The sequence below is a fragment of the Lepidochelys kempii genome, chromosome 4, assembly GCF_965140265.1.
Source record: "Lepidochelys kempii isolate rLepKem1 chromosome 4, rLepKem1.hap2, whole genome shotgun sequence".
Classification (NCBI taxonomy): domain Eukaryota; kingdom Metazoa; phylum Chordata; order Testudines; family Cheloniidae; genus Lepidochelys; species Lepidochelys kempii.
Genome location: NC_133259.1, coordinates 22,641,656 through 22,654,137, shown reverse-complemented (window position 1 = coordinate 22,654,137; position 12,482 = coordinate 22,641,656). Strand labels below are relative to the sequence as shown.

The window sequence follows — 12,482 nt, the reverse complement described above, 5'->3', positions numbered from 1 at the left end:
CAAGTTTCAATATACCTGGAGTAAGGGCATAGACTTCTATCTCCAGTTTAGGACAAAGTAATAACATGGTCTTGCTTCTCAGTGCCATTCAGTACAATTTTAAAAATAAAGGAACGGATGCTTACTGTTTTTCCTTATTTCATTCTAACAGAGGGATAAGATTAATTGGATATTACAGTTCCAAGTCAACTAAATGCGCTTCAGTGTTAAAAAGCATTCAAACACTAATTTTTCATGGTGATGAGGAATGTCAGGGTTGGAAGCCATCTAGGAAGACTCCTACACGAGCCACCACGTGACATACTTCCTGCCGCTGCTGAGCAGCAGACATTACAACTGTGATAGTACACAGGTAATCTGGCATAGGAAGAAGAATCTTTGCCTGCGTAGAGGAGACTGTTTTGGCAAGTCTTATCTCCATTTAATATTAATCAACCCCCGATGTCAGTGATTTTCATTCTTTTGTAAAAAGACATCACCTCCTAGAGGCCCCAATCAAAAGTCCTGGCCTGATCATGCTAGGCACTATGTAACTGCCCTTTATGCCCACTGGCAGAGCATTTAATACACAAGAGACTTTAGGATGTTGTAAATTATACCAAGGAATGGACTGGCCCATAGCTGGTCCAAGAGGAGGGGAGACATGTCCCCTTCCTGAGTTCTGTCATATGCTTTTCTGACACAGCTGCATATCAGGATCATCATAAAAAAAATCATACTAATGCAGAAGACCTGTGCAAGGCCCTCTGCTCCACTTTACCCCTTGAAGAAGGTGTGAAGTGAGATAGAAAGCATATTGTGGGCCCTTTGTGCTGTGCTATATTTCACTCACAGAGAGTTCCAAATGTTATTTCCTCTTCACAGCAGATGCTAACATTGCACAACAATTCAGCAGGAGGATGGATTGCACTATAATTCAGGCTCTCCCTGTGACCACACAAAATATGAAGATTTATTAACTGAATCTCTGCTCTCCTCTCGGCCCTTTCCCATACATGCAGAAATTGAAACAGGAGAAAGATGGTGTACTTTAGGCCATGATGATGGAGTCTCTATAGCTTAATCCTGTGCAAATCCCTTTTGTTTTGCTTGTATTTTAGCACAGAAGCTCTCTCCCATTCGCTCTCTCCTGCCTAAGAGCAAAAATCCCCAACATCTAACCTTTAACCTGTGGCAAGAGACTGTGCGTACAAAATCTATTCCCACACCATTCCAGGAATCAAGCCACAACAGGCACACTGTACTAGGGGAAAAGCAAATGCAACTTTCATATCTGGAGATCCCCTATCAGCTGAATGGCCTGTAGTCAGTCTGCACTATCTTACGGGTCAAGAATCTGGACTGAAATATAAATCCATGAACCATAATTTTTTTTTTCTTCTTAAAAAGATAGATGGGGAAGTATTTGGAAGGGATTTGGAAGTTATTGAAGAAAGATCCTTTAAGTCTTCAGTAAAATTTACAGCTATTGTGAAGACAATGGAGAAAAGACCGGCCTTCAGTGCTAGTGACATACAGCAGATGAAGAAAAGGGTCCAGTTTGTTATTAACAACAATAATTTACAACAGGCCATGTGGTACTGGTTTAGTCCTACTCAAAAAGATACAGTGCTAGAGAAGGACAACACTGCTTTTTAAAGGAGCACAGCATGGAAAAATCTCTCAAACTGAAAACAGTGAGCAAAATCAACCCAGAAAAACAGATCAAAGAGATTGAGAGAAAAATGGGAGGGGCAAGAAAAGATGCACTGATGACACAATATTTCATTTTACCCTCAGAAAATTAATTGCCACAGCTAAAATTTAATACAAAGTTATTAACACTTGAGGAAATTACAATGTAATAACAAAGACAAAATATGGCAAGGAAAAGGGATATAACAATGTGAAGTGGGTTGTAACAGGTAAGCATTCAGGGTAAAATTTCCAAGTTGCCTAACTGATTTAGGAGCTTAAGTCCAATTTTCAAAAGCAATTTAGGTGTTTTTGAAAATGGACCCTCGGTGAACTGCACCAGAATCTGGGAAATCTCCTCACCCTATCCTTCGCTTTAGTACTTGTGACTCAGAGGCCCATTGGTGGCTCACTACTCTGTCAGTAACTCTTGTCAGGCCTGACGTATTCACCACAGTTAGGTAAAAGGTAAACAAAGCTATCAAACTAGCAAGTTAGGGAGACAACCACTTAAATATCTCAACAGGGGAGGAGACTACAAACATTAACATGGCATCAGCTCCCTCCTGGATGCTGCAAGCTGAGCCCTTCAGAAGGCTTCCTAACTTTGAAAACAAAGAAAAAGCTTTGGGGAATATAAGCAGAGAAAAAAAGACATTTTGACATCCTTCACCAGAGGAGACAAAGCAACTGAGCACTTTGAGCTCTGTGAAGGGTCTGGGCTAAAAAACCTGGTCAGCCATGCTGGAAGAAATACCGGTGAGAAAAACTTATTTGCACAGAGGACTCTAAGTTTAAGTTAGATTCAAGTCTCAGAAGCGTATTCTTACTTTTGATTGCCTGTAACCATTTCTATCTTTATTTCTTATATTTGATATAACTTAAACCTATGTCCTTTTATTAATAAACTTACTTTACTTCGACGGTAAACCAACTCAGTGCTTTGAAAGAGAGGGTTTGTTAACCCCCATTAAGGGAATAAGCTGCTGTGAACGGTTTCTTTCAAGGGGTAGCAAACTTGACAAGGTTTTGTGGGTGCTGCAGGTAGAGGGGCTGAGCAATGCAGATAGACCTCTCTGTTATTTGCGAGGCAAGGTTAGGATTGGCACAGTCTTGGAGAGTTAGTTGGCAAGGCAGATCAGGAATCTGACACACAGCATAGCAGCAGCAAAGCTCTCACTTGCTGAGGCTGAGAGGGGTAACACAGTGGCTCACAGTTCTGGGAAACCCAGCAGTCTGTCGCCGCACTTTTCATGACCCCTCCAGTGCATTACTGCTTCTAAATCAATTGACGAGCAGAAACTGTTCTACTAGTAGAGAGGTCTCGCAGTCTTCACCAACATTTAATCCAAGTGACACAAGGAGGTGCACACATATCCCCTTGGCATAGAATAATATTACTGTTTACCCAGTACATTTCATCTGCAGCTATCAAAGCACTTCACAAAAGGCGAAAGGTGAGCAAGCAGTGTGACACTCTTTTACAAATGGGAAGAACAGCAATACAGAGCAGTTAAGTAACTTGCTCAAAGTCACACAGCAGATTGTTGGCAGAGCTGGGAATAGAACCCAGGTTTCCCAAGTCAGTTTGGTGTCACGTTTAGTAGACCACGCTACTGACAAAATAGCTCAATACATACTGGTCCAGGTGGACTTTCCACCTCTAACTGCTCAGAACTTATTTAATATTGGAGTTCCGTTACATTCTAGACTGAATAAATCAATGGGCCCAATCCTTCTCCCACTGAAGCCAGCGGTGGTTTTGCCACTGGGACCAGGCCAATCATTTTCTGTCTGTATTAACCTCTTTTCAGTTAAATTCAGTTTTGCCCGTGTGTTTATTTTTGAATCAGTGCTGATGCCCAAAGATAACAGTTAGAAACAGAGAGGGGAAAGATATTTCCTTTACAGAATTACACATCCAAACATCACAATGATATCCCACGGGACGTGTGTGAAATGCAATACACACCGCACATAGAATCAAATGAAAGAAGGCTGAGCTTCTGTGAACTCTGAATCAGTAAAAGGATGGGTGAACCCGGTGTCGATAAAGTCCATCTGTCTCTGCTGTGACTTTGAAAATAGGCATTTTAAAGAAATAAACCTGCTTTTCGTGCAGATCTCTAGAGTAAATCCTTTTCTGTTCTTTCTACAGTTCACAACTAAATTAATTTAGGCTTACTGCATGGTCAGAGCTGAAGTTGAAACCTGTTACAATCATTTGGTCATATGACACTGCATGAAAAACAAGTTGCTTTGGTAATTATTCAAATGTTTGGTTAAACACACTCGCACTGTTGCCAAGAACAGAGGACCCCATTAAAAGCTGGACCCTCCCCACCTTCATTAGGGTAATTTAACAAAGGATATGAATATTTATTACCCTAATTATAGGGAATATTGCAAAAAAACATGGTCAAGGTATGTGGCATGATGGCATAAACCATTCTTTAATTGTACCCACATTCATTTCTCATATAAACACATGGAATGCATAAGTTAGAGAGAATTATTAGCCTTCTCTCTATCTTTACTCCATTTCATCTGCATATTTTAAAAGTATATTATGAAGATAATATTAAACAATTATTCATTTATGAAGGTTGCAGAATAGCTCATTTGACAACTTTCACCCAATGCTACCAGTTTCTCGGGATCAACGTGTATTGTCATGGGAAGGCAGAACTACAAGACATTTTAATTTGACAGGTTCAAGAGGTGAAATGTAAAAAGCAAAAATCATGCATAGTTGATACTAGAAATGCCTAACACAGTTATATATGATTTTCATTTCCCTGCCTTGATGGCCAACATGAACAAATAAAATGGCTTATACAGAGGTGAATACAATGGGAATTTACAGGCATTGCTCTTACAAGCAGAGCCGAGTCTGTTTTTTCACAGCAGCACTCACATTTGGTAACTGAAATCAGCAATTAGCTTTGCACAACATATGTTTTATATGTGTTCTAATGCATTACAAAATGACAGAACTTACAAATATATTGCTATTCACTGTGCTGAGCTTGGTGATTTGGGAAGTCACAGTAGCAGCAGTAGTCTCAAGCACCAGCCACTTCAACCATAGATAGAGTCTCAGCTCTCAGAAGAGGGTGCTAGAAAAATGATCTGCAGTCCGAGAGTGCCTCTAAAGACTCCAGCCAGGGAGACTGGCTGTACTCCGCTCAGAATCAGCAGGATTAAAGCAGATTGGGGCCCACCTTACTCGGCACGAACACAATGATAAAATGGGATAAAATGCAACATGGGTTTACCAAAAGTATATCATGCCAGACTAACCTCATATCTTTCTTACATAAGATAACGGATTTCTTAGATAAGGGAATGCAGCAGATCTAACTTATCTGGACTGCAATAAAGTATTTGACACAGTGTGCTAATGAAATCTGCTGCTCATTCAAACTTGAGAGGCATTGACAATATAAAGGAAGATTACAATATTATATAGAAAGAATTGGCAGACCTATTGGATGGGACGAAATGTAATGCTACATATTGTAATGCTACATCTTAAGTTGTATCAGGAGAGATATTTACAGTACAGATAGAGCAGTTTTAATGCCATCCCACAAGGCATTGGCAATACTATTATACACCAAAATGCACGAAAGATGGATTCAAACCGGAACAGGTGCAGAGAAGAGGTACAACAATGATGAAGGGAATAGAGGGCCTATAATATGAAAGGAGACTTACAGAGTTTGGCTTGTTTAGCCAAGCAAAATAAAGGTTGAGAAAGGACACCTTAAATGACTACTTCTTAGAGCAGCTAGTCCTGGAACCCACAAGAAGAGAAGCAATTCTTGATTTCGTCCTAAGTGAAAGGCAGGATCATATATGTGAATATAGCTGGACCGCTTGGTAATAGTGACCATAATATAATTAAATTTAACATCCCTGTGGCGGGGAAAACTCCACAATGGCCCAACATGGTATCATTTAATTTCAGAAAGGAGAACTACACAAAAATGAGGAGGTTAGTGAAACAGACATTAAAAGGTACAGTACCAAAAGTAAAATCCCTGCAAGCTGCATGGAAACTTTTTAAAGACACCATAACAGAGGCTCAACTTAACTGTATACCCCAATTTAAAAAACATAGGAAGAGAACCATCATGGTTAAACAACAAAGTAAAAGAATCAGTGAGAGGCAAAAAGGCATCCTTTAAAACGTGGAAGATAAATCCGAATGAGGAAAATAGAAAAGAGCATAAACTCTGGCAAATGAAGTGTAAAAATATAATTAGAAAGACCAAAAAAGAATTTGAAGAACAGTTAGCCAAAGACTCCAAAAGTAATAGCAATTTTTTTTAAATACATCAGAAGCAGAAAGCCTGCTAAACAACCAGTGGGGCCACTGACGATCGAGATGCTAGAGGAGCACTCAAAGACGAAAAGGCCATTGTGGAGAAACTAAATGAATTCTTTGCATTGGTCTTCATTGATGGGGATGTGAGGGAGATTCCCAAACCCGAGCCATTCTTTTTGGGTGACAGATCTGAGGAACTGTCCCAAATTAATGAATCGTTAGAGGAGGTTTTGGAACAAATTGATAAACTAAACAGTAATACGTCTCCAGGACCTGATGGTATTTACCCAAGAGTTCTGAAGGAACTCAGATGTGAAATTGCAGGATTACTAACTGTCATCTGTAACCTATCATTTAAATCAGCTTCTGTACCAAATGACTGGAGGATAGCTAATGTGATGCCCATTTTTAAAAAGGGCTCCAGAGATGACCCTGGCAACTACAGACCAGTAAGCCTCACTTCAGTACTGGGCAAATTGGTTGAAACTATTGTAAAGAACAAAATTGTCAGACACATAGCTGAACATAATTTGTTGGGAAATAGTCAACATGTTTTTTTATAAAGGGAAATCATGCCTCACCAATCTACTAGAATTCTTTGAGGGGGTCACCAAGCATGCGGACAAAGGAGATCCAGTGGATGAAGAGTATTTAGATTTTCAGAAAGCCTTTGACAAGGTCCCTCATCAAAGCAAAATAAGCAGTCATGGGATAAGAGGGAAGGTTCTCTCATGGATTGGTAACTGGTTAAAAGATAGGAAACAAAGGGTAGAAATAAATGGTCAGTTTTCAGAATGGAGAGAGGTAAATAGGGTGTTCCCCGGGGAGCTGTACTGGGCCCAGTCCTATTTAACATATTCATAAACAATCTGGAAAAAGGGGTAAACAGTGAGGTGGCAAAATGTGCAGATGATACAAAACAACTCAAGATAGTGAAGTCCCAGGCAGACTGCGAAGAGCTACAAAAGGTTCTCACAAAACTGGGTGACTGGGCAACAAATGGCAGATGAAATTTCATGTTGATAAATGCGAAGTAATGCACATTAGAAAACACAATCCTAACTATACATATACAATGATGGGGTCTAAATTAGCTGTTACCACTCAAGGAAGATCTTGGAGTCATTGTGGATAGTTCTCTGAAATCATCCACTCAAGGTGCAGCGGCAGTCAAAAAAGTGAACAGAAGGTTGGGAATCATCAATAAAGGGATAGATAATAAGACAGAAAGTATCACATTGCCTCTATATAAATCTGTGGTATACCCACACCTTGAATACTGCGTGCAGATGTGGTCAACCTATTTCAAAAAAGATATATTGGAATTGTAAAAGGTTCAGAAAAGGGCAACAAAAATTATTAGGATTATAAAACGGCTTCCGTATGAGGAGAGATTAATAAGACTGGGACTTTTCAGCTTGGAAATGAGGTGACTAAGGGGTGATATGACAGAGGTCTATAAAATCATGAATGGTATAGAGAAAGTAAATAAGGAAGTGTTATTTACTCCTCCTCACAATACAAGAGCAAGGGGCCACCAAATGAAATTAATAGGTAGCATGTTTAAAACAAACACAGGAAAGTATTTTTTCACTAAATGGACTGTCAACCGCTGGAACTCCTTGCCAGAGTATGTTGTGAAGGCCAATACTATAACGGGGTTCAAAAGGGAGCTAGATAGATTCATGGAAGATAGGTCCATCAATGGCTATTAGCTAGGATGGTCAGGAATAGTGTCCCTAGCCTCTGTTTGCCAGAAGCTGGGATTGGATCACTTGATGATAACCTGTCTGTTCATTCCCTTTGGGGCACCTGACATTGGCCACTGTCAGAGGACAGGATACTGGGCTTGATGGATGTTTGGTCTGACCTGGTATGGCCATTCTTATGTTCTTATGATATGATACCTCTCTATAAATACATTGGGGCGTAACACGCGGGAGTGCCATGCGCTATTTAAGCTAAAGGGCAATGCTGGCAAAACAAATGGGTATAAATTGGCCACGAATAATTTTAGATTGGAAATTAGAAGAAAGTTTCTAACGACCAGAGCAGTAAAGTTCTGCAACACCCTTCCAATGGAGAATAGTGGGGGCACGTTCATGAATGTGACTATATGACGGGGTTGTGTGCAACAGCAGGGAACTGGACTAAATATTCCAGGAGGTCCCTTTCAGTTTTGTGTTCCTATGTTCTTCCTGTGTGCTTAAGAGCATGGTAAGTTTCAGGCTAGAGATAGCTCTACCAGGGCTGCGCTTGAGAACCTGAGTAAAACAACTGCTCATGTTATGATTGAGGCTGCATTTCCTAGGACACAGTATCTGAGGGCTCAGTACCACAAGTTGCTGATCATTCTAGTTACCATCCTGCAAAGCACTTAAGCACATGTTTAACATTAAGCATTTGAGTAATTCCACTGAAGTCATGAGATTATTCATATGTTTACAGTTAAGCACCTGATTAAGTGCTCTGCATGATTGGGACCAGTAAACTCAGTTTATTGCAGAATCGAGCCCTAAATGAAAAACCTAATGCTTTAAATTAGTAGTTTACAACAAAATATGTAATTTTTTGGGGGTGCAGAGAAGGTAGAATCCAGTATATTATCTGGTGTAGAAACTGAAAAAACAGGAGTTTTCTCATGTTTTAGAGACAATGTGATATAGTGGACAGAGCATGTATCCAGAAACTATCAAGTTCTCATACTGGCTTTATTGCTGACACACATTCCTAAAGCCTGACCCCCACACCCTTCTCCTTTTCCCACTGCCAAAACCCTGGATCACACTGTTGTTCTTTCGTGCATGGTTTAATGGGTCCTTATCCTATCCAGCCTCCCTGACACCCCCTCTCCAATCTAACATTCACTAGTTAAAGTCATCTTCATCATCCACTCCTCTAACTGCACTACCCGCCTCCCCTAGTCCCTCCATAGGCTCCTTATGTGCTCGCACAAATTCCTTATTCTACCTGAAAACCAGTGAGCAGTTTCACCAGCCAGGAAATGGCAATAAAATTCCAAGCCTCCATCTTTTTTAAGACCCCTTACCTCAGGGCTTGTTTATTATCTGCCAGTCACAAATACAAAATGCAATTCAGCTAGAAAATACCAGGCAATAACTCCCCAGAGGATTCCTCCCCCACCTTTTTAGACAATCAGGATACAAGTAGTCACTCCTTTCCCTCAGCTCCCTTTGACCCAATTTCCCCTTCCTTTACACTCTGCCCAGATCAGTCATGTAACCAGCAGGAACCTGTTAACGCTTTTAAGCTGCATCACCTTTACCTTGTAACAAAAACTTTTTTAAAGCTTTGCCATGCTCTGCCCCTACATTCTCTTTCTCTCTCTGTCCAGTGATTCCTCATATGAAACTTTACATTCCATCCACTTCTCACCTCACTGTTCCCTTTGTTCCTTTTCCCGCACATTATTCCCAATCCCCAAAATGGGGTGACCAGATAGCAACAGTGAAAAATCAGGACCAAGGTGTGTGTGTTAAGGGTCCTTATAGAGGACCAAGCCCCTAATGTTGGGACAGCCCCGATAAAATCAGGACATCTGGTCACCCTACCCCAAAAGGGCATCAAGGATGCATGGGGCCCCTGGTTGTCACTTTGTCTTTCAAAATGGAAACAATGCTCCATTATCACTCTCTGAGAGGGTCAATGCGTGGATTAGCCAGCTGGTATCTGTACAACACTTCCAAGATATAAAGTTTGCTACCTAATTTTTAGGGATAATAAGCTATTTTCAAGATGGGAGAAAGGCATTTAGACCTCAAGCCCCCTCTTCTTTCTGAACGTTCTCTAAGTAGTGACCTCATCATTGCAAACTCCATGGATACAAAAGCTAGACAGAAAGCACGGATCAGCAAAGACATAACTAAAAGCATTGCTGTTTTCAAGAAACAAAAATATCAAAAGGTTAAAGCAAAGAAACTCTACCTCAAGGAATCTCTAATTTGCAGACGGCCAATTTATACTATTGTGTGAGACTATTTATTCTGGAAAAGGTGGTATTTGCACTGCAATCAAAGTCATGCTTATTACAGTTGTGGCATGTCCTCAGCTGAACCATGAGAACATTAAATACTTTTGTTAAGTTAAGAAGCCCAGATGAACCAGCAGCTGCATGTCATGGGCAGGCAAGCCATAAAGGCTTAGGGCTGGACTACACAGAGAGTTGTTCTTGATTAACTCCACATGTGGACAGTCTTAATAAGAGTGTTTTCTTCCTGTTTAGCTTAACCCAAGTGGTTAACCCAGGCTGAACAGGAACAAGGCATTCTTACTTTGGAATAAAAGTGGGTCTGTCTACAGGGGGACACTTAGGAAAATTAATCCAAATTAACTAAAGGTGCCAACAAACATTATTAGTTGAACTGCATTAAACCCTTGTGTAGAAACACCAATTCATAATTCAAGTGGCCTTAATTCAATTTATCTTAATGCACCTGGGACGTATTCAAGCATAAAGTTACTCATGAACAACTCTCTGTGTAGACAAGCCCTTAAGGCTCGACTACACTTAAAATACTACAGCATCACAACTACAACTGCACTGCTGTAGCACTTCATTGTAGACACTACGTATGCCAATGGGTGGAGTTCTCTCATTGACATAGGTAACCCCTTCCGCAGGAGGCGGTAGCCATATCAACAGAAGAATTCTTCCATGTAGTGCTGTCTACATGGGGACTTAGGTCAGCTTAACTACGACTCTCAGGGGTGGGGTGGGTGTAGTTAAACCAAACTACTTGTCTAGCATAGACCAGGCCTTTTGCTGGAATAGCTTATTCCATTCCTTCCTGCTACTCTTTTCCCAACCCCCTGAGCAAACAATGCTGCCTACAAACAGATCCAGCATGAAAGATTATTGTTAAATGTAAGAAAATGGTATATTTTTGTGTGATGGACGAACAAAATGTTTATTTTGAGCCACATGTTGATGGTGAAGGGAAGAATATATCTATGTCATGCACTTTTAGAGCATGGAGCTGTCCACTCATGCCATTAATAAAATAGGGTGGGATTTTCAAAAGTATCGGGATGACTTAGGAGCACAATTTCCATTGAAAGCTAATAGGACTTGTCCTCCTAAATCACTTCGACTCTTGAAAATCCCACCCATATTAATTGCCATTAAGAAGTCTCCAGTTTCGCAAAAGCCAACAATTGCAAAGTTGTGTAACACCAATAGTATGCCATACATTCTGAATGTCCAGAACTATTTCATGACAATTCTACCCTCTCTAACATATCCATAATTTGTTTTAAAAATTAAAAACAATTTTTCTCTTACTTTCCTGTGCCCCCTCCACAAAAACAACAACAAAAACCAAAACCCTATCTTATAAAGAAAAGGGAAGATCATTAAAAGACAAAACAAACCTGCTCCACCCCGAAACACAAAACACCTATCCCACCAATATGGCAGTCAGCTACTTCAAACACAAAACCCCTTTAATTAGTTAAATTTGATGCTGTAATCCAATTTTTGCTTAAATATACCAATACTACTGTATTTTAGCTCTTTAAATTCTTTATGGATATATTATCCTTTTAACTTAAACCTATGATCCCAATTTCCGATCTTATAACCTCTAATAGGTCATTATTAAACTTAATTTTATAAAAACCCAGCAAGTTTCAGTGCATCAATCAGATAAACACACCCATATCCAAAATATATGTAATTAAATAAAAATATCACTACTTTCAGCAGTAAAGTGGATGCTAAGGAATAAATGAGATGAGCAGGGAATTAGCAGTACAACAGACATGAATGTTAATAAGAGTTCTAAAGATAATTCTCTTGTATTTTTTGTAATATATTGCTCATAAGGGGCACAGGTATACTTTCCTTTGGATGCACTCATATGAACCATAAAACCATCATTAACAAGTGTTTTATGTTGTTGGTTCTTTCTGAGAGAGAGAATCAAGCATACGTATTAAAGTATTTATTTTTACAAGAAGTCACATAAAGTGCATCTATGTACTGTATTTTATAAGTTGTCAGGTAAAATTAATCATTTCACCAACATTTTAAAAATTTCAGAAAGCAAAGTTGGGGGCATAGAGGGTCAGAGAAAATTAACACTGCTGATCACTTACCTCTGTAATGAAGGACTTGGCTGTCGATGCGTTCATTACAAGAATGGCCCGTCTCAGTGTGTCCCGGTAGCGGTTCAGTTCTTCTATTCGCATGGTGGCAAAGAGCCCTGTGATCATTTTATTGATGTTATTCTCTACCTTCTGCAGTGCTACATCCATTCCCTGCTGAGATACTTTGTCCAAAAATTCTTGTATTCCACGGATATCTAGGAACATCAAAAGCCCATCAAAATGCTAATTTGTATATAGAACAGAGACCAAAACACTGTTCTGCTTGTCTTGAAAAGGTATTCTACCCAGTGTTGGTTAGATCCCTGAAGGCCACCCTAACTTAATACTCATTTGAACTTGTCCTGAG

The 12,482-nt window shown here is 39.9% G+C and overlaps 1 protein-coding gene across 1 annotated transcript in view; it reads right to left on the bottom strand.

Annotated features, from left to right (window-relative positions):
- GRID2 (glutamate ionotropic receptor delta type subunit 2) overlaps nucleotides 1-12,482 on the bottom strand; it is a 1,023,637-nt gene that overhangs the window by 431,270 nt on the left and 579,885 nt on the right. Inside the window, exon 4 of the mRNA XM_073340701.1 lies at nucleotides 12,125-12,330. Within this exon, the coding sequence (XP_073196802.1) occupies nucleotides 12,125-12,330 (206 nt within the window). The remainder of the gene's footprint in view (nucleotides 1-12,124; nucleotides 12,331-12,482) is intronic.